Source organism: Myotis nattereri, assembly GCF_964212035.1.
Source record: "Myotis nattereri genome assembly, chromosome: 2".
In the NCBI taxonomy this organism is placed as follows: domain Eukaryota; kingdom Metazoa; phylum Chordata; class Mammalia; order Chiroptera; family Vespertilionidae; genus Myotis; species Myotis nattereri.
This window is the reverse complement of record NC_138076.1, coordinates 88,900,419-88,923,926: the sequence shown is the minus strand read 5'-3', so window position 1 is coordinate 88,923,926 and position 23,508 is coordinate 88,900,419. Positions and strand designations below refer to the sequence as shown.

Here is a 23,508-nt window from a genome sequence, read left to right as displayed (position 1 = left end):
CTCCACTTCATTTCATTCTTTTTCTGGAGAGTCCTTCTTTTTTCTCATTTGGGGTTGTTTTTTTGTCTCCCCATTTTAACTGTCTCTCTGTATATGCTTTATGTATTATATAGAACTGTTATGTCTTCCAGTCTTTGTGGGATGGCTTAATGTAGAAAGTGTCTTGAGGGTTCAGTGGTGCAGTCTTTTTGTTCATCTGAGCTGGATGCTATAGAAATGCCCCCTGTGTGTGTTATTATGGCTCTCTTGTTGTAATTGAAACTTGATTGTTGATGCCCCATTTGTCGGAAGGATCTCCCGTCCAACTTGTTGCCAGTGAGATTCAACCCCAATATCATTGTGCCAGCTGTTATACAGATGCTGACAGAACAGAATAAGACACAACAGGGCCAAACCAGAAACACCATGAAAATCAAGCTACTCAATGCAGCAACAACAGGAAAGACTAAGAAGGGAAAAAAAGGCAAAGAAAAGCAAAGAAAAAATAAAAAGAATACTAAAAGACACGTGCAAAGACTCAGAGGGGATATAAAAAAGGGAGAAAGAAGAAGACAGAAAAATGGCTATATAGAAGTAAGGAGGAAGCTAAAAGCATTAACATAGGAGGAAAAAGAAGAGAAAACAAAATAAATGAAATAATAATAATGTAATGAAAATATAGTAATAATAGGTATATTAAGATATAGATAGCCCTGACCGGTTTGGCTCAGTGGATAGAGCATCGGCCTGCGGACTCAAGGGTCCCAGGTTCGATTCCGGTCAAGGGCATGTACCTTGGTTGCGAGCACATCCCCGGTGGGGGGCATGCAGGAGGCAGCTGATCGATGTTTCTCTCTCATCAATGTTTCTAACTCTCTATCCCTCTCACTTCCTCTCTGTAAAAAATCAATAAAATATATTTTAAAAAAAGATATAGATAGAAAAAGTAAAACAGAAAAGAAATGTGAGTAAAGAGAAAAACAAAATAAAATAAGAAAAAATTAGTCACAACAGTAAGAATAGGCTAAAGTAGAATAGAATCAAAGAGAGAAATTAGAGATATGCAAGAAAGAAGAAGAAAGAAAAAAAGGGGGTGAACAAACAACCAAAACAAAACAAACAAAAATACACACACACACACACCAAAAAACAAAACCACACACACATTTACACACTCAAAGACTTTTGGGTTTGCTATTTGTGGGGCACTGGATTTTGCTATGATGTTGTTGAATCTGGTCCCTTGGTGTATCTACCCTGGGCCTCCTGGCAGCTGCTCTAATTCAGATGAATGTGAGTCACTGTCCCTCTCTGGCCCTGGGCAACCTGATTGAGGTCAGAGAGGTTCAAGCCCCTAGTAATCCAGTGGTTGGGGACTCCTTAGCCCAGAGGCTGGGTATGCCTTTTGTCTCACACCTTGATCGTCCTTGTTCTGTGCTGTGCTCCTTTCCCCCACGGGGCTGGTCTCGCAGGTATCAGTTGCAAGCGCAAGGGTCTCACTGGCGTTTGACTCACCAAGTGGTCTGTGGCAGTGACCAAGGCTAGTCTGGGTGGTGTGAGGCTGGGCTCCTAGCCGCTTCAGCTCCCTGCTTCAAGATGGTATGGCTTTTGAGCCAGAGTGCGCCTGCCCAGGGAGTGCCTGTGGTCCTAGCTGGGGAGCCTGAACCACCTGCCCCTGAGACTCCTGCAAGATTTGACTCTCTCTCTCTCTCTCTCTCTCTCTCTCTCTCTCTCTCTCTCTCCTGTCTACACACTTCCCTCCCACTCCCTTATTTACTCGCACTCTCTCCATCACTCCAGTCCTGCCAGCTGCCATATTGGAATCCTCCTGAAGTTAATTCTTATAGTTAGTGAGCCTGAGGATTTACCCCACACATGAATGGGCCAACAGCAATCAAAACTAAATTACAACAGGAGGGCCCACATAACCCTCAAGGGGATCATTCCTGGAGCAACCAGCACAGATGATCAAGGAGACTGTGCCATGGGGTCCCACAGGACACCTACTAGACAGAGTTTTGGTGGTGTGAGGCTGGACTTGATTCTTGTGAATATGGATATGCAAATGTTCTTAAGGTCTACTCTAGTGAGGGATGCAGCTGAGATGGAAGAGAATGGGAACAAAAAGTGGGCTGCGGACTGGCTTCCAGGTCTCTTTGTTCCACCACATTCTGAAGCAGATGTCCAAGAAGTCAGGTAATTTAAATTCAAATGGAGATTTTCAGGTGGTAAAGAAAGTGCATTTGTCAATGTCAAAGATTAGACTATGTTTTATTTAAGTTTGTAAGCTTGATTTATAACTTCTAAATATTTAGATATGTGCTATGTAGACTTCCATTTGCAATCTTGCCCTCACACATTAGGAGTAGGTTATAAAGATCTCCCTGCTGTGAGTCTTGAGCTTCCCTCCTGTTTCTTGACACTCACTGCACTTCTTGGGTGATAATTAACTTGTTTTATTATCTGTCTACTCTGATTGACACAAAGCTATGCGAAGTAGGAACCAGGCTGTCTTGTTTACAAATATATTTTTATATTAGGGCAATGATTGACACATATTTAGTGCTCACTAAATATGTCTAAAACTCTAAAATGATACATGACTTACACATTTGAGGACAGCAAGTAGAAAAAAGAGAAGTGTTAGAAGGGAGTGAAGTAACCTGAAAAGAGACTGCCTGGATAAATTATGACAGAGATTGAGCACAGCCCATATATAAGTTTTTCTTCCAGTTGGGGAGAGCAGCAAACCCACAACTTCTATTGCCATAAGAACTACAACTGAAGTAATCTATTCATTCTAAGCTTTAGGTGTGTGTGTGTTTCTTCCCTTTTACATAATTGGACTGGGATCAGCTATTTCATAGTGAGGGCCTAGAGTCTTTAAGCTACTGATTCACTGAAGTGCATTAAAAAATGTAAATCTACATATAAAAATGAATGGATTTTTCTTGAATAATTGGACCTTTGGCAAGACTGGCTCACAGTCCAATATGGCCACAGTGGTCTGAAGCCTTTAAATGGGCCTGTGTTTATGAACAGGCCACACCTCACCACTCACAAAACAAATGCCCCAGACATAGCCTGGCCACCAAAGGTCTCTGAATTCATGACCCCTGAACCTCTGGCTTTATAAGGCCCGTTTGTTTTGAGAGAATGTCTTCTTTAATCTCTTTATAGTTTTATTTCTACCAACTTTTGAATGGCCCCAGTCATCTAGATTGTACTATAACATTGCATATCTGCTTATATCTGCCAGAGATTCTGAAACTGAATTATTTTACATATAATCAAAGAAGCTCGCCTATTCTAGAAAGCAACTTTCTATTAGTGTTACGGATCCAAATTTCCCTTGATCATTCCAATAATCCTAAGGGGAGATGCTTGACTGCTTCCTGAAAGCTAAAGATTAAGGATGGTGATTCAGGGCTGGGGACACTGAAATACAGGAACTGCCAGAGTGAAAGTTGCAGAATCGGGCTTTGATGAATGATGAAGAAACTGAGAGATGCTAGAGCACTAATTTGTTCAAGTATTTATTGAGTGTGCCTAGCACTGTTTTGACACAAGGGATTCAACAATAAACCAGCCAATGTCCCTGCTTTCATTGAGCTTAATTCTCGTGTAGTAAACCAAATAACACACACATATATTACATACATATACATGTCAGGTGGAAATAGATGCTATTTATAAAACCAAAGCGCAGCCAGGAACAGCCACTAAGGGTGGCTGCTATTTTGGGAGACTGGAGACCTCTCCCGCCTCTTGCCAATCCCGTACAAGATGCCACCTCCGGGGAAGCTCCTCCCACGTCCCCGCCCAGAGGCGGTCTCGGGGGCGGAGCTTCGAGCCCAGCATCCAGAAGCGCGCGCTTGGGTTTCCCGGCATCCCCTCGTGCTGTCAAGCCCGGAATCTCCCCCGCCGGACGTGGCATGCTGGGAACTGTAGTACCCTTCTGCAGCTCAGCGTCGCCGGGGAGCAGTAAAAGCCGCTGGCTCCATTGCTGGGCCATAACTAGCAGCACCGAGGCCCTGGGGCGGCGGGTTGGGGTCACCCCGTAAGGCCAGGCACATCCTGCCAGGAAAGCGTCCAGGCCCTGGAGCCGCCCCGGGCACGTGACAACAGCCTCCCGAGGCGCGCTCGGTTTCTCAGCGCCGGTCCCGCCCGGCCCCGCCCCACCCGGCAGTCGGCCTGCGCCGGCCCTGGCGCTGCTGCCACCTCGCGCTCGGAGGCGTCACGGAACGTGCTCTCTTCCCCCCCCTCCCCCTTCCCCTCCCGCGCTCCTCCACCTCCCCCTCCCGCACCGAGACTCGCCGCCGCCGCCGCCGCCGCAGGAGTAGCCGCCGCCGGAGCCGCGCGCAGCCATGGCCGAGAACCCTGGCCTGGAGAACCACCGCATCAAGAGCTTTAAGAACAAGGGCCGCGATGTGGAAGTGAGTGCACCCCCTCGATCTGGGTCCGCCTGGCCGCGCCGGCCCCGCGGCGGCGGGGAAGGGCGGGGGGCCGGCGCCGGGAGAGCGCTCGCCGGCTCGCGGTGGGTCAGAGTTGGCCGCCGCCTCCCGTCACCGGGCCCAGGGCTGGGCGGAGCAGGCGCCGGCACGGGGGCCGGCTGCAGCCTCCCCTCCGGAGCCGCGGGCGCGCGGGCCGGGAAATGCCGTGGTTTTCGGCCCCGTCATGCGGGCGCGGCCTGCTGTCCGCGAGGAAGGGATGCGGAGCTGAGGCGGGTCCGCCGGCTGGGGCCTCGCGGGTCCGGGATGCTGCCGCGCGGGTCGGTCCGCCGCCCCGCCGAGGGGGTGGCCGCGGCTCGCGCCCGTGGCCGGCGCTCCCTCCCGCCGGCGCAGCCCCCTCGCTGCCTCCTGCGCTGCCGCACATGGAGCCTCGGCTCTGCGGGTCCCCGCGCCTACCTTCTGCGAGCTGGGCCCAGGCGGGCGGCGGCGCCCGCAGCGGGGGGTGGGGACCAGCCGGGTAGCCGACTGGTTTGAGGGTGGGGGGCGGGGGAGGGGAGGATGCGCCAGGACCATTTTCTTCTATTCCAGAGCTGTCCTTTGGACCAGTCGTGCTGAGCTGTTCCAGCTCATGCTCCTGTGACTGCTGGCATTTGGAGCAAGCTGAAGGTGGACAATAGTTGGCCATCTATTGTGTTGAGGCTTTAGAAGAGACATTGTTCCGACCCCCGTTCACAGGACCTGTTTTCTTAGCATTTCTTGTTTGTAATGGGGGTGCACGTAGGATTATTTCTTTGACATGTTTTACTGGAATAAATGGAATACATAGGTTTATACGGCCTTGGATATGCCTCTTGCTCCAAGCTGGTAGAATTTCGATGTGGTTACAAAACTGTAAACATTAATGTGGTCACTCAGTTCGTTGCTACACAGCATGTTGCCATTGTCTCATTCAGGTGACATAAGCAGGTACTATTTGCAAACTCGATTTATTAAGGCAGCGCTAGAGGTCTCTTTGCAGCTACTAGAAGCAATGTAATATAATGCACAAACTTCATTGGGACTGTGGCCTCCGGATTTGTTAGGGGGGAAGTAGTTTTAAGTCCACAGCCTCCTTTCCTAATACTAGGTGACATGATTTGCAGTTTCATTCTTGCTAAGGGCCAGGTGAATAAGAAATGCATTTTATTCTCTCTTAAAGAAGGAAATATACCATTTAGTGTAGAAAACAGGCAAAACTCAGGCCATTTTTCAGAGCTATAAATTTACATACTAATTGGAAAACAACTAAGGAAATACTGTGGAATTCACATTTGAATGAGACAAATATAGGTCATCTGTCTCTGTCCTGGTCATGGTTGTTACTTTTGTGAGAAATACTCCTAAGCAAAAGGACAGTTATGAATAGCAGCAAGAAATTTTGAAACTGCCTCCTGTTATTGGTCCACTTGATGATAGGAATTAATTTTGAACTTTCTCTGTCTGTAATTGTTCTTGAAGCTTACCCCTATTATAAAGCAAAACTTACATAGTTTGAAAAATACCCATATTGTTTATACAGAACTCTTTCTTCTTGAATATTGAGACAGGTTTTTGTCTTATTATTTGCCCCTACTTTGTTCTGGGAGCTCAGTAATACCTTGTAAAAACTCCTGCACATAATAGATACATAATACATACTTACTGATGACCAGAATGTAACCAGTGACTTCTAGATTAATGACTGCTAACTAAGCCTTTCAGTCTGAAAATATTAGTCACAACAACATTACATTTCCCAGGATACATACATTAGGGTAACTAAGGCATGAAATAACAGGTATTCAAATGGTAGTTCTATGTGGTAGACACTATACTAAGGCTTTATGATACCTCATTTAATCCTATAACAACTTTATGAGCTAGGTATAGCATTATCCCCACTTTACAGGATGAAATTACTTTAGATGGGGAAACTCAAGTAAGTATGCACCCTGCACAAGGTCACAGAGTGTGGACATTCATTCACTAATTGTCTTGGGTATCTAACAATGTCAAGTCTTGTGGAAGGAAAAGGGAATAAAATTGAGCCTGTATCTCAAGGAGTTTACAGTTCAGTAGGAATGATAGAAAAGTAAACTGATAATTACAATGCAGTTCATCAATATGTGTATTCTGAGAATGCATAAGAACCTAACTTGGAGCTGAATGGTCAAGGGAGGTGTTCTAGTTGATTCCTAGTGGATGAATGGAAGTGAGTAGATCCTGAACAGTGAAAGGATGTTGGCCCGGAAAGGGAGAGGGCCAACAAGAAGCATTCCAGACTTAAGGAAACAGTAATTGAAGTGTCCTGGGAGATTGCAGTAAGACTGCTGAGAGAGAAGGGAGTGCTGGAGATGTAACTAAAGGGTAATCTGGAGTCAGATCTGATCAAATGCCTTTATTGTGGATTTAGGTATAACTAAACTAGACACCATATCTAATTTAGTCTTATCCATTAGAAATTATATTACATTCAAAACATACTATACTGTAGCTCCGTGACTAAGTAGTTGAGATTATCAGGCTTGTTTCAAAATAGTGAAATACGCTTTGATGAGATATCATTCCTACTTTTTCATGTATAGCATAGATGAAAGATAAAACATTGTAAATAATACAACGAGCGGATACACAAAAAAAGATGCTAGGTGCAAGAATAAAAGACATATTTTCTAAAGAAAATAAAAGTGTAGAGTTATACCAAGGAGTTGTGAGTGGGGAGAGGTAATTTCATTCACTCAGGAATGGCTTCATAGAAGAGAGGTTGGTGACTTTTGTAGGAAATATGCCCTAAACTTGCACAGGGCACATGAGAAATTAGTGAATAAAGATCTGTTGAACTATTAGATAGTTCAGATGAAAAAAGAAGAGAGTGAAGAGATGAGACTGGTGGTCTGAGAATATGTCCATGGCAAAGAGCTGCTTAGAAACTTCTTGATAGGGAGATCTGAAGGAATTTATTTTAGAGTAGAGGGTATAATATGATTAGAACAATGGGAAAAGGTGGTGCAGTCATATCAAGAATTCTGGAGTCATAGTGCTGTTATCCTGAATACAATGAGGAATTTCCTAAAAAATTGAGGTGGGGGATGGTCATGGTCATAACATGGAATGAAGATTTGCATCTCCTCCTACTGTTTCTCCTGTCTCTTCCTCTTCTGTGTAAAGTGCACAGAAGATGAAGAGAATAAAGATTATCCTGAAATTTATAGGGGAGGGAGTAATTATCACTGATAGCAGTTTGAAACTTAGATAGGGAGAATGGATTTTGTAGCTAAAACTAGGAAACACATAGTGAAAATAATTACTTTTATTTGGTCTGGAATGTGTATTTTAATACCAGACATTTTCATGTAAGGCATTGGTTCTTAGGCTTTTTTCTTTTTTAAAAAATATTTAAACTTTAAAATATATTTATAGAAAAGTACACAAAACAAGTGTTCCATTTAAGACTTAAGTATTCACTTGTAACTCACACATTTAGATAACCACCATCTAGGTCAACTTTTTCTTTCTTTTACCTGTGTATACAAGGTTGTGATATTTTCATAAGTAATGATAAATAATAATAATTTTTAAAATCTTAACATTTATTGACTGTTTACAATGCACCTACACCATGTGCTTTATATGTGTTATTGTGTTTAGTCTTCGCAACAATCCTCTGAAGTATATACTATTGTTATTTACATTTAGAAGGAAACTTGAGGCCTGCAATTCTTAAGTAACTAGCCCTAAATCACAGGGTAGTAAGTAGCAGAGCCTAGACTTAAAGTGAAGTAGCATGACGCTAAAGTCAGAACTCTTGCTCACTGTGTTAAACTGTCTCTCCATTGAGTGGAACCTAAGACTTGACCTATGTGAAAGTTAATTTAAGGAGAAAATATGTAAGAGAGTTTGAATATATCACAGAAATTCCAATTTTGGCATTTTAAAACCTTGCTAATAAAAATGTTTGACATCCTATTTATCATTTGATTTATTTGCCTTTTTTTTTTCTTTTTACTCTTGCAAACGTTCCTTATTACTTAGGAGCCAGTTGGTTGGTTTCAATGAAAAATAGTAACCCATTTTCTTGGGCTTAACACATAAACTTTATCCTATAGTTTCTAATACTAGCTGTATATATATGTATATATTTTCTCATTTGCAGATTCAACTGGCACTAGCAAACCTGCTTCTCTCTCTGGAACCTCTGTTGGTAGAGGGTACTATCTAATAGTTCAAGCTTAAAACTTTATCCTTGACTCCCTTCCTTCACTTTTCTGAATTAGTCATCTGACTAGCCCTCGTATTTTTACTTTTATTGCCAACCTTACTACCACTGCCCTAATTTAGCCCCTGTCGTTCTCACTCATAAAAGTGTGATAGTACACCTGGTTTTCTTGCCTCTGATATCTTCCTGCCTCAGTGTATCTTGTGGATTGATCTTTCTTTGCATAATTTTCCTGGTAAGATTATTCCCATTGCCTTCAGGATAAAATTAAAAGTCCTTAGCATGCCACACAGAATTCCACAAAAGGCCCTATTTTTTCTACCTCACCTACCCCTACCACTTTTCCTTATAGCTCCTTTGTGCCAACCATGATATACTAGTAGTATTTGAGATGGTGAAGTAACCAGCACAGTTTCCTCTCCATGCCTCTGTACATGCTATTCACCTATATACCTTCTTTTGCCATCTCTTTAGTGGGGCTCATTCTGGCAAACTCAGATTCCCTCATATATCTCTGAAACACCAAGATCACAATTCTGCCACATCATGCCATTCTAGTTCACAACTCTTAAGTTCTCCATAGGACCTTTCCTAGTTGACTAATAACATACCTATTACTATTAGTTCCTTTTCTTTTCCTTCTCTCTAATAATTTCCTCAGTAAATTTTCCTTTGCCTCTTTGGGATAAATCTCTGTGATGTACAACAAATTTTTTAAAAGTATGTGGGCACTGTTAAGCTCACTGAGGGTAGGGACCTTGGGCTGTGACTGATGTTAATGACCAGTATATAAAATTTAATAAATATTCTTTGAGAAGAGAAACTAGATAGTATACTTGAAAACACTCTACATTTGGGAGTGAAAAGCACACTATTGTTCTAAGATACTAATTTTTTGGGTGTTGATTTCATGGCAGTGAGTGATATTGTTGCCAAGCTCTCCTTTGACAGACTCTCCTGCTGTGATGTATTTCTGTAACATGAACCAATTCATACTTGAATGGTTAAGAGGAATGATGTTGGTTAATGCAAAATTCATTTTGATTCCTATTTGATTCTTACCAGCACATTGATTGTTTAGCACTCCCAACCAAGTAAGAGCGCTTGAACACAAACAGTTGAAGTACAGGAACACACAGTTGCACACAGCAAGCCCAGCAGTATGAACACATTGCCCATTCACTCATGTTCTACCTCTTGGCTTCATTTAACCATATGTTCCGTCTAAAGGTGCTTATTGCCGCAGCTGTCTTTTGTATTTTCTCTTATGTATTTTCTCTTTATTCCTGATTTTGCAGAACATGAAAATTTTTAGGAATCTATATGCCATGTAGCAGGTACACTATGATGTATTAACAGCATATAATCTTTTCTGTTTTTTGTATCTCATTGATTACTCTTTTTTAGTTGGTTTTGCCAACTCTTCTTCCTGTGCATTGAGTGTGGGATTCTTGGGATTCTTGTCTGTGACTCCCTGTATAGACCGTTTTTCTTGCCCACATTAGCAGCTCCCTTAGTTTTAACCATTATTTCTGGGTTTAAATCTGTTTTAATCTGCTGTAAATTAATCACGAGCATCACATCAGTTTGTCAAGCGCAAAGTGTTTAAAGTTACGTTCTGCTTCTCTCTTTTTTTTTTTTTTTGTTGTTTATGGCATCATTTGCACTGTGAACTGAACTTGAAACTTGAGAGGTTTCTTGGACTCCTTCCTCATCTTCCACATTCAGTCAGATGCTAGTCATGTATCTTGAATCTCTGTGCTGTCTCTGGATTTTGGCCCTGCCTCTGTATTCCACTGCCTCCAGCCTACTTTCAACCTTTATCACCGGGCAGTTTAAAAGTTGCCTCCAAAATGGTATTTTCCCTCCAATTTATAAGATTTTTCAGTGAGCCTGATACCTGATTATTTCTCCAGAGTCAACTTCCTCCCCCCACCCTCCATACCCCTTTAAGCTCTGGCAACACTGAACTTCTTATATGCTTATATATAATCTGGAATCCTGTCCTCCTCTGCTTGCCAATGCTATTTCTATTCTCAGAGCTATTCTGCTGACTGAATATCCTTCCCTGCCTCTTGTTGCCTGGCTAATTTCCTACCCCTCTTAAATACTAAACTCTGAGAAATCTTTCTGAGCCCCCTTCATTCTCCCAGGTTGAGTTAGGTACCCTTCTTCATTCCTGAAAGAACTCTTGAGTATATCTTCCTCATTATAGTTGTGATAATATGTGTTAATTATGTTTTACCTGTTGCTCCTCCTACATTGTGAGCTTTTTGAAGACAAAAGCTATACATCCTCGTTGCTTATTTCCTAGTACAGTGGCTGGAACAAAGTAAGCACTAAAATATATTTTTAATTTTTTTTTATTGACTTCAGAGAGGAAGGGAGAGAGAGATAGAAATATCGATGAGAGAATCATTGATCAGCTGCCTCCTGCACACCCCACACTGGGGATTGAGCCCGCAACCCGGGCATGTGCCCTGACCAGTAATTGAATGAGGGCCTCCTGGTTCATAGGTCGACGCTCAACCACTGAGCCATGCCGGTTGGACTAAAATATTTCTTGAAGAAATAAATCCAGACCAGATATCACCGCCCAGTAATTTTTCTAAACTATATTTTTGAAGTGACACATTTAATCTTTTAGTGCCTTTTCCTACTGCTTCCCAAATCTAGTCTAAACTTTTTATTATGATAGGTAAGGTATTAGATTAAAACACATGCATAGTGAAATAATTTTTAAAATGTTCTTGTTCTTAATCATAAAAATGTTCTAATATGTAGAAAAAGGAGAATAATATATTAGGCCCATATACATATCACTTAGATTTAATAAGTCACAATTTGCTGTATTTGCTTATCATTTGTTCATCTGAATATAGCAGATATGGCATTTTATTTCTGAAGACTTAAGGCTTCTCTAAATTATAAGAATGTGTTCTTGCATAAATATCACATTACCTTGACACAATAATCCTATGTAATAAAAGGCTAATATGCAAATAGACTGAATGGTGGAACAATTGGCATAACCGAACAACCAAACAACTGGTCGCTATGATGTGTGCTGACCACCAGGGGACGTGTGTGGAACATGGCGGGTGTTGGCTGCAGCAGGATAGTGGAGCAGGTGAGCGGTCGCCAAGGTGGGGCTCCAGTCGCTGTCATCAGGGCGAGCTTCTGGTGGTTACTGAAAATTCTTTGCTCCCACGCACCACAGTCCCACCTGGCGCTCGCACCTGCTGCCGGCGCTGGCCCCGCTCGCATCCACTGCCAGCACTGGCCCTGCTCACACCCACAGCCAGTGCCAGAGCTACTGCTCGTACCCGCTGCTGGTGCCGGCACCAGTCCCGATCACTTGGCACTATTAGTGGGTGCAAGTGGCGGCTGCTGGCCCTGATCACCCATGAAGGTTTCTCTACTTCCCCCTGCTCCTGAGGGGCGATTGGGGCAGCAGCTCGCACTCTCTGATAACTGGCCCCACTCGCACCCACTGCTGGCACTGGCCCCAATCACTCCACACTGTCAGTGGGTGCAAGTGGGGCCGGCACCATCAGTGCGTGGGAGTGGCGGCGGCGGGAGCGGGGCTGCTGGCAGGCAGGGGACTGGGGGCCATGGCTGGAGGGCCTGGGCGTGGGCTCGGCAGGGGCATGGAGGATGGGCTGAGACCCGCCCCTGTGCCTACACACAGCCTCGCGACCCACAGTTACTTTCAAGGTGCACGAATTTGTGCACTGGGCCCCTATTTTTTAATAACATCTAATCCAGTCCATATTTAAATTTCTCCAGTTGACCCTTAATTATTATTGTTGGTTTTTTACATTTTGTCTTTAGAAGCATAATTAAACAAGATCAGATCACATTTGTTTATGTTGTTTAATATAGAACAGGCTCCCATCATTTCTTTAATTGTAGTAAAATACAAAATTTACCGTTTTATGTATTTTAAGGGTACAGTTCTGTGGCATTAAGTACATTCACATTGTTGTGTAACCAGCATCACTTCCCATCTACAGAACTTTTTCATCTTCTCCAACTAAAACTGTTTCCATTAAAAAGTAATTGCATTCTTCTTCCCCTTCGCCCCAGGCAGCTTCCCTTCTATTTTTTTTTTTTTTTGTCTTTATGAATTTAACTACTTAGGAACCTCATATAAGTGGAATCACATAATATTTGTCTTTTTTTGACTCGCTTATTTCACTTACCGTAATGTCTTTCAGGTTCATCCATGTTGTAGCATGTGTCAAAGTTTCCTTTTTATGGATGAACTTATTTGATTGCATGTATAAACCACATTTTATTTATCTATTCATCCATTGATGGATAATTGGGTTGCTTCCACCTTTTGGCTCGCTTTTTTTTTCAAATGCCATCAATTTGTGATGAGGTCAGTGTTCTTAAATGAAGTTGAATCACATGATGTTACCATTTTTGAGGTTCAAAACAGGCAAGTATCAGCAATTTCATATGGTTCAACCAAATGGAATGAATGTCCTAATTACTGAATCTGTCCATTTCTTTGTGGTGTGTCTTAACTTGTTTCTCCTATTTCTTATCACCCTCCTGATTTTCTGTATACAGGAGGTTAGTTTTAAAAGCTGGACTATCTTTAGTTAAATACTTCAATTGGTGATGCAGTGCACTTCAGAATATATCCCAATAGTGATGCTAAGATTGATCAGAGGGTTCAGATGATAAAGAATAGTTTAACAGTCATGATGTCAAAGTTACTGTATTTGATGGAATGTATTTGAATTATTTGTTGAGATGTGATATAGACAGGCTAACATCTGAAGTGAAAAAGAAAAAGTAACCTGACTTCTTGGTATCCAGTAAAGGAGTTAGAAAATGTAACTTCAAAGTAAATGGCATTCTCTTTCCATGACTGACACAATTCCTAAATTGACTTTTTGTTTTCGTAGTGTAAGATTTGGCTAATATTCTCATTTCCAAGTCCCTATTTCTTTAATTTGAAGGTAAAGCAACATTAAAAATATAAGGAGGATGTAGCTGTACTTCAGGGCAGTTTTGAAAATTTTGTCAGATCCCAACCTTAACAGTTGAAATATGATATGCCCAGCCACCATGGCTCAGCGGTTGAGCATCGACCTAAGAACCAAGAGATAACAGTTTGATTCCCAGTCAGGGCACATTCCTGGGTTTCGGGCTTGATCCCCAGTGTGGGGCATACAGGAGGCAGCCAATCAATGATTCTCTCTCATCATTGATGTTTCTATCTCTCCCACTCCCTTCCTCTCTGAAATCAATAAAAATATATTTGGAAAAAAAGTTAAAAATAAATCATGACTATATTTACTTGAAATGTATTCTGAATGGTTGAGTTTTCTGGGTTATAAGTTTACTTGTTTATATAACAAATTTTATTTTGAAATGCCAATGTTTCTGAAAATGTCCTATACATTTCTCTGCCTTCTTAAATAGAATATAATTTAGAAAATAACAATTATATTCTATTTAAGAAGAGAATCACCATATGCATATAGATGTTGGTTTTTGCTTTTACTTAAGTCATGCCTTCAGGATTTTAGATTTGTCAGAATTTTGTCCTTAATTTCTATGCTTGTGGAGTTTTTACTCTTCACAGTTTTTTTTGCCTGTTCTTCCCTTGCTCTTAGTCTGTCAGTGTTCTCTTTGTTACTGTCAGCATGTTTACTTGTAGTAGCTCCTCTCTTTTATTTTAATTTGATGCTTCATGTATCCTAGTATCCTTGATAACAGATTTATTAAACGCTTATTTAGCATTTGTTATGTGTCAGGCAGTCATTGTTAATGCCAAAGATTAGAAATATGAATAATATTGTCCTTCCTCTAGGGCAGCGGTTCTCAGCCTGTGGGTCTCGACCTCTTTGGCGGTTGAACGACCCTTTCACAGGGGTCACCTAATACCATCCTGCATATCAGATATTTACATTACAATTCATACCAGTAGCAACATTACAGTTATGAAGTAGCAACGAAAATAATTTTATGGTTGGGTCACAACATGAGGAACTGTATTTAAAGGGCCAGAAGGTTGAGAACCACTGCTCTAGGGAAATTCATTTAGTGGAAGAGACTGATACCTAAGCATATACTTAGTGTACAGCGTAAGTTCTGTAATACAGTTATATAATTTGCAGAGTACTATGAGAGATTGGAGAAAGGGAGCGACTAACTGTACCTGGAGAAATTGAGAAAGGTTACACAGATCACACTTGAAGTAGGTATTTTTAAAAGATATTTTTATTGACTTCAGAGAGGAAGGGAGAGAAAGATAGCAACATCAATGATAGGAATCATTGATTGTCTGCCTCCTGCATGCCCTCTACTGGGAATCGAGCCCCCTCCCCACTCCCCCCAGCATGTTCCCTGACTCGAAATCAAACCGTGACCTTCAGATTCATAGGTCCATGATCAACCACTGAGCAACACTGGCTGAGCGTGAGCTAGGTCTTGAAGGATGTGTAGGAGTTTGCCAAGACAAAAAGAAAAATAGCATGAATAACAGTAAATATGTTATGGAGTCTTTTTTTTTCCTTTCTTTTTTTTTTTAAAAAATATACATTTTTAATTGATTTCAAAGAAGAAGGGAGAGGGAAAGATAGAAACATCAATGATGAGAGAATCATTGATTGGCTGCCTCCTGCATGCCCCACACTGGGGATCGAGCCTGCAACCCAGGCATATGCCCTGACCGGGAATTGAACCATGACCTCCTGGTTCATAGGGCTCAACCTCTTAGCCACACTGACTGGGCTGTCATGGAGTCTTAAAGGCATGGTGTGTTCAAGCAAAAGTTAATATGGTGACATTACATCCGTTCTCACTTCTTTGAGAAACAGCATTCTGATTTGGTCTTTGGAAGCTGCTCTTCTGCCATTGGATAACTCTTGGTGGCATTTATTTTATTTTATTGATTTTTAGAGAGAGGAAGAGAGAGAGAGACATTGGTGGGTTGCCTTCCACATGCACCCTGACCAGGAATTGAACCGTAACTTGGGTATGTGCTCTGACTGGGAATTGAATCCACCACCTTTTGGTGTATAGGACAGTGCTCCAACCAACTGAGCCACACTGGCCAGGGCTCTTGGTGGGATTTTTAATCTTAGTACTCCTGCATCTGGTTAGTTAAGGTGTCTCATCCTTTCTGGATAACACAAATTAGATCAATCAAATGCTGAACCTGCCCTTTTAATCTTGAGTGAGCTAATGCTGGGAACTAAGTGATTTATCTTGGCAGAAGTGCTATGAAGAAATCTTCCATTAATTCCTGATATCTAGACCTGTGGAGTTGCCTTCATCCTGATTTTTTTCATAGAACTGATTCTTTAGCTTTTCCTTTGGTTCTTTGAATTGCTCTATATTCTTCCAAAAAACCTTCCTGCCCCCCCCTCCCCTTATTTCTTAAATTAATTGAAGTTTTTTTTATTGTTTGCAACATAACTGAGGTGATTGTCCTATTTTGCCCACTGGTTTCAGTGTCCAAACCAAGAAATCCTGGGCAAACCTTAACAAGTTGGTCACTCTAGTGTAATTGAAACAGTTTGGGAGTAAAGATAATGAATTTTGGGAACCAAATGTTCACATGGAAATATTCAGTACACAGCTGAAAATAATGTGTACAGAACTAATTTGTTATTTCAATCAGCAGTTAATTGAATTCTGAACTAAGCGTGGGGGTAAAAAGTGAAAATGATAACCAGTAATTGTCGAACACTTAATATGTGCAAGGCACTCTGCTTATAAGAATAACTAGAGGCCCGGTGCACAAAAATTTGTGCACTCGGGGGGTAGGGGTTCCCTCAGCCCAGCCTGTGCCCTCTCACAGTGTGGGACCCCTTGGGGGATGACCACCTGCTGGCGTAGGCCTGCTCCCCGGGGGATTGGGCCTAAGCTGGCAATCAAACATCCTCTGGCAGCCTGGCAGCCCTTGGGGGATGTCCACTTGCCAGCGGGGAGCAGACCTAAGTTGCAGTTGGACATCCATAGCGCTGCTGAGGAGGCAGGAGAGGCTCCCACCACCATCGTTGTACTGGCAGCCATCAGCCTGGCTTGTGGCTGAGCAGAGCTCCCCCATGTGGGAGTGCACTGACCACCAGAGTGCAGCTCCTGCATTGAGCGTCTACCCCCTGGTGGTCAGTGTGTGTCATAGTGATCAGTCATTCCCAGTCTTTCTGCAGTTAGGGTCAGTTTGCATATTACCCTTTTACTATATAGGATAGTGGCCTGGTGCACGGGAGGGGGCCAGCTGGTTTGCCCTGAATGGTGTCCCGGATCAGGGTGGGGATCCCACTTGGGTGCCTGGCCAGCCTGGGTGAGGGGTTGATGGCTGTTTGCAGCTGGTCACACCCCCTTCAGGGTGGGGGTCCCCACTGGGGTGCCTGGCCAGTCTGGGTGAGGGACTGAGGGCCGTTTTCAGGCTGGCTGGTGACTGAAGCTCCCAGCCTCTCCTTTTTTTCTTTTTTTCTTTTTTTTATTCTGGAATTTATTTACTTTCTATAATTGAAACTCTGTTGCTGTCACTGGAGCTGAGAGCCGGGCTCTTGCTTGCTCCAGCTCTGAGGCCACGGCCTGCTGAAAGCAGGTATCTGGGGTTTGTTTAGCTCCTATAATTGAAACTTTGTTGCCGTCACTGGAGCTAAGAGCCGGCGCCAGCTCAGTGGCCACGGCTGGCTGAAAGCTGGTACCTGGGGTTTGTTTAGCTTTTATAATTGAAACTTTGCTGCTTTCGGAGCTCAGAGTCGGGCCGCGGCAGGCGGGGAACGTTGGCTTACTCCATCACTGGAGCAAGCAAGCCTCCTGCTCACTTCAGCTGCCGGCCGCCATCTTGGTTGGCAGTTAATTTGCATATCACCCTGATTAGCCAATGAGAAGTGTAGCGAAGGTATGGTCAATTACCCTTTTTGTCTTTTATTAGATAGGATGTTTAATAATCCTCACAAATATTGCCATTATACAGATGAAGAAAATGAGTTAATTAATTTGCTTATTAAGAACATAAACTAGGAAAAGGTAGAACTGACATTTAGTCCTAGATTTCCTCCTTTAAAACCCTGTGCCCTTAATAACCATTCTCCTACTCTGCCTCAGGGTTTCTTCTCAAGTATTCGCTAGACTAGTACAGAAATGATGTGAAAGCAAAGAAATACTTACTATAATGGAAGTATGTAGAGAGTACAGTGGGCACATAGAGAGAGACTCAGCAAGGGTGAGTCAAGGAAGGCTTCATGGAGATGGTTGTGTTTAAGCTGAAAGTAGAAAAATGTCTAGATATTTCTTCAGTAGTAAGTCTTAGGTGGGGGCCTGGAAGTAAGAGACAGCATGATAAGTTCTGGGGAACTAAAGTAATTTAGTGTCTACTACAGGTGGAGTAATTGGAAAGTTGGATAGGATAGGCAGGGGCCAGGTTGTGAAAAATCTCTTCTCTGGGGAAAATTTTAGATAGGGAAGTGAGTTTTGTTCATTTTGTTCACTATTGCTTTGGACCTGGCCGATTTGGCTCAGTGGATAGAGCATTGGCCTGTGGACCAAAAGATCCTGGGTTCAATTGCGGTCAAGGGCACATGCCTGGATTGCCGGTTTGATCCCCACTAGGGGGGCATGCAGGAGGCAGCCAATCAGTGATTCTCTCTCATCATTGATGTTTCTCTCTCCCTCTCCCTTCCTCTCTGTAATCAATTAAAACATATATATGTATGTGTGTGTGTGTGTGTATATATATATATATACACACACACACTAGAGGCACGGTGCACAAAAATTTGTGCACTCTGGGGGAAGGGGGGTCCCTCAGCCCGGCCTGTGCCCTCTCGCAGTCTGGGACCCCTCGGGAGATAATGACCTGCTGGCTTAGGCCTGCTCCCGGGTGGCAGAGGGCAGGCCCAATCTCTAGGTGCAGCCCCTGGTCGGGCTCAGAGCAGGGCCGATTGGGGAGTTGGGGCACCGCCTCCTGTCATGCACAGAGCAGGGCGGATCGGGAGGTTGCGATGCCACCCTCAGTCACGCTCAGGGTAGGGCCGATTGGGGGGTTTGGGGCACCGTCCCCTGTCACACTCAAGGCAGAGTCGATGGGGAGGTTGTGGCCCCACCCCCTGTCATGCACAGAGCAGGGCCAATCAGGGGGTTGGGGCACTGCTCCCTGTCACTCACAGAGCAGGGCCTATCAGGGGGGTTGGGGCTCTGTACCCTGTCATGCACAGAGCAGGGCCAACCAGGGGGTTGGGGCACTGCCCCCTGTCACGCACAGAGCAGGGCCCGTGGGGTGGGGGTTGGGGCGCCGCCCTCTATCACCCACAGAGCAGGGCCGATCAGGGGGTTGGGGTGCCGCCACTCTCACACTCAGGGCAGGGCCAATGTGGAGGTTATGGCTCTACTCCATCACACACAGAGCAGGGCCCGTGGGGTGTGGGGGTTGGGGCGTCGCACCCTGTCTCACACAGAGCGGGGCCGATCAGGGGGTTGGGGCGCCGCACCCTGTCACACACAGAGCCACAGGGCGATCAGGGGGTGGGGGAGCTCCCCCCTATCAGGCACAGAGAAGGGCTGATCAGGGGTTTGGGGTGCCTTCCCCTGTCACGAACAGAGCAGGGCGGATAGGGAGGTTGTGGCCCCGCCCCCTGTCATACACAGAGCTGCAGGGTGATCATGGGGTTTGGGCGCTGCCCCCTGTCACACTGATCCCGGTGCTGGGAGGCCTCACGGCTCTGCTGATCCCAGTGCTGGGAGGCATATTACCCTTTTACTATATAGGATAGAGGCCTGGTGCATGGGTGGGGCTGGCTGGTTTGCCCTGAAGGGTGTCCTGGATCAGGGTGGGGGTCCCCACGGGGTGCCTGGCCAGCCTGGATGAGGGGATGATGGCTGTTTGCAGCTGGTCACACACCCTTCAGGGTGGGGGTCCCCACTGGGGTGCCTGGCCAGTCTGCGTGAGGGGCTGAGGGCTGTTTTCAGGCTGGCGGGTGACAGAAGCTCCCAACCGCTCCTTTTTTTCTTTTCTTTTTTTTTATTCAGGGCCAGCTTTAGCTTTGAAGCTTGGCTCCAGCTCTCAGGCCTCTGCTGTTGAAAGTGATTTCTGGCCTTTGTTTACAATGTTGCGATCCTGCTGGCTGAAGCCCTCGGACTAAAGCGGGTTTCTGGGGTTTTGTTTAGCTTCTATATTTGTTACATAGTTGCTTAGAGTTGCAGGTCAGAGGCCTGCAGCTGGCAGGTGGCAGGAGGGGAACGTTGGAGTCCTCTGTCACTGAAGCAAGTAAGCCTCATGTTAGTTTCAAGCTGCCTGGCTGCCGGCCGCCATCTTGGCTGGCAGTTAATTTGCATATTGCCCTGATTAGCCAATAGGAAGGGTAGCGGTCGTACACCAATTACCATGTTTCTCTTTTATTAGATAGGATGTGTGTGTGTGTGTGTGTGTGTGTGTGTGTGTGTGTGTGAGCTATTGCTCTGGTTGTATCATAGCAGATGGGTTGGTGAGGATGAAAGCAGCCATAGATAATAGGCAAACAAATGGTGTGACTATTGCAATAAGCTTTATTTACAAATTCAGGAAGAGGGCTAGATTTGGCTTACAATCTGGATTTGGCTCAGTCTATAGTTTGCTTACCCTGTTCTAGGATGTTGTGGACATTAGTAAAGATTTGAAAAATAGTTCAAGAAATCTGGCACTTGGGGACCAATGAGAAGTGGGAAACCCAGAAAGTGGTCGAGGCTGGAAGCTAGATTATGATGGGGTAAGGAGTAAGTTGGAGTTGAGGAAACCAGTCAGTGGACACTGAATTTAAAAACTGATAATTATAGGAAGGAGAGACCACTGGTTAGCTTGAGAAGGAGGTAGGGTGAAAAGGAGGATTTTTGTTGTTTCTTATTTCTTTAGAAGGCTGGGATTAACTGCTGTTTGTAGGCTAAATTGAAGAAACCAGAGCAAAAGTGCCTTAAGGACCTGGCTAGAAAAGGAATAAATGATTGAACCTAGGGTAACTAAGGAACTGTTAGGGAATTGAAGAGATAAAAGTTCTGGTTAGTTTTGAAGGAGTCTCGGGGAAAAGGCTTGGAGAAGTACAGACAGATGTGAGGATGGGCTGCAGTAGGGTAGGGAAAGTGAAACAGATTATGTCTATCTCTTCACTTATTAGTTTTCTATTCTACTTTAATTTAAAAGTTAAATATATTTTTAAAGGGAAGAGAAGATGAAAATATAAATCATGATTCTAAATAAGTTAATTTCAGCATTCAGATATAAGTTTTAGAGAACGTTTATAAACTGGTAATTCCCAATTAAGGCTATTATACTATTTAATGATGAAACGCAAATATACTTCTGAATGAGCATAACTTCTTTTTTTTTTAATGTTTTTTTTAATTTTTTTTTTATTTTATTGCTTAAAGTATTACAAAGGGTATTACATATGTGTCCTTTTGAGCATAACTTCTTACTGACTTAAATCCTTCATAGAAGTGACAGTAATTTAAAATGTTTCCTCACTCCCCTTGCACAGTTTAAAGTTACTGTCATGAACTATGCTTGGTAGCAATAGTGTGGTTTTCAGTTATGCATTGAGTTCTGGAAACACTGGTTTTGCTTGAAATAAAGGAATTGATACTTGGATGTTAAAGTTTTATAGGGCTGGACATTTGCTTTTGTTCTCTAAATTTAGTGAATGTGGGCTAATACAAACAAACATCTTTATGTATCTTTTTGAGCTTTTGAAATTTTGGGAAAGTGGAATGTTTGAGAGACTTGGAGTTAAGTTAATCCAGTTTTGGAATACAAAGGGGAAAGTACATGGGCTATAGGCTGTGATTCTGATCTCTGCCTTTGAGGGGCATTTAATCTAATGGGGCTTGCTTTTTTCCTTTCCTTTCCTTTTGTTTTGTTGTTTTTTTACAGATACTGCTAACATGATTCTAAAATTCATATGGACTTGCAAGAGATCCCTCAGATTGCCAAAACATTATTGAGAAAGAACAAAGGTGGAGAACTCATACTTAACAATTTCAAAAGTTACTACAAACCGACAGTAATCAAGACTGCCCAGTACTGGCATAACAATAGACGTATAGGCCAATGGAGTAGACTTAAAAATCTAGAAATAAATTCTTATATTTACAATAGATTTTTTTGTAGGTCAGTTGATTTTCAATGAAGGTGCCCAAACAGAGCAACAAGGAAAAAATAGTCTTTTCAATAAATGGTGCTGGGACAACTGGATTTCTACCTTGTATAAAATTGATCAAAGACCTGACTATAAGAGCTAAAATTATAAAAGTCTCAGAAAAAAACAGAGGTGTAGATCTTCATTACCTCAGATTAGGCAGTGTTTTCTTAGTATGACAGTAAAAGCCCAAGTGACAAAAGAAAATGTCTAAATTGGACTTCATCAAAATTAAAATCTTTTTTGTTTCAAAAGATATCACCAAGAAAGTGAAAAGGCAACCTACAAATGGAAGAAAATATTTGCAAATCATATCCTATATAATAAAAGGCTAACATGCAAGTCAACCAAATGGCAGAACGACTGGTCACTATGACATGCACTGACCACCAGGGGCAGACACTCAATGCAGGAGCTGCCCCCTAGTGGTCAGTGCACTCCCACAGGGGGAGCGCTGCTCCGCCAGAAGCCCTGAGCTGGGCTCACGGCTGGTGAGCGCAGTGGCGGTGGCAGGAGCCTCTCCTGCCTCCGCAACAGTGCTAAGGATATCCGACTGCCGGCTTAGGCCCGCTTCCTGTGCCCAGTGCACAAATGTTGAATGTTGTGCACCAGGCCTCTAGTATTTCATAAAGGATTTGTATCTAGTATACATAAAGAACTATAACTCAAAAGTAAAAAAAGACAAATGATTCCATTTAAAAATAGACAAAGGACTTGAACAGATAGCTCTCTAAAGAAATTATGCAAATAGTCATTAAGCACATGAAAAGACCCCTAACATTATTGATCACTAGGGAAATGCAGATCAAAAGCACAATGAGATATCACTTAATGCTAAAACAACATAAAAACAAACAGACAGGTAATAACTGGTGTTGGGGAGGATATGTAGAGATTGGAACCTTTCTACACTGGAGGGATGTAAAATAGTGTAGCCACTTTGGAAAATAGTTTGGTAGTTCTCTCAAATATTAATTATAGAGTTGCCATATGATCCAGCAGTTTTACTCCTATGTGTATACTCAAGAGATATGAAACATGTACACAAATGTTTATAGTTGTATTGTTCATAATAGCCAAAAAGTGGAAATAGCCCAAGTATCCATCAGTTGATTAATGGATAAATAAAATGTGGTATATCCTTACAATGGAATACAGTTGACCCTTGAACAATGCAAGGGCTAATGGTGCTGATATCCCACACAATTGATAATTCATTTATAACTTTCGACTTCCCAAAAACTTTGTTCATCCTTCGGTATCTGCTGGGGATTGGTTCTAGGACCACCTCACTCCCCCCCCCCCCCCCCCGGTAGATACCAAAATTCGAAGATGCTCAAGTCCCTTATATAAAGGATATAAATCAATGCATATAGTTGGCTCTCTGTATCACAGGTTCTCAGCCCTGGTGGAAAAGACTGTTTTCATTCGCAGTTTGAATCCATGGATGGGATACAGAGGGCTGACTGTGTATTTATTTGGGGGGGGAATCCATGTTTAAGTGGACAAGGGTCAAGTGTATTATTCATCATTAAAAACAAATTAGGAAATAGTAGTAGGTACACCACTCTGTATTAAAAACCAATGAATTTGTACTTTAAATGAATGAATTTTATGGTAGTGAATTATATCCGAATAAAACTGTTATTAAAAGAAAAAGGTAAATTATACCTAATACCAGCAAAAATTACCTAAT

At 43.1% G+C, this 23,508-nt stretch overlaps 1 protein-coding gene across 1 annotated transcript in view; it reads left to right on the top strand.

Annotated features, from left to right (window-relative positions):
- Positions 1–4,159: 4,159 nt before the first annotated feature.
- The window catches only part of KPNA3 (karyopherin subunit alpha 3), a 110,888-nt gene continuing 91,539 nt past the window's right edge, over positions 4,160–23,508 (top strand). The window contains exon 1 of the mRNA XM_081082791.1: positions 4,160–4,415. Within this exon, the coding sequence (XP_080938917.1) occupies positions 4,347–4,415 (69 nt within the window). The 5' untranslated portion in view covers positions 4,160–4,346. The remainder of the gene's footprint in view (positions 4,416–23,508) is intronic.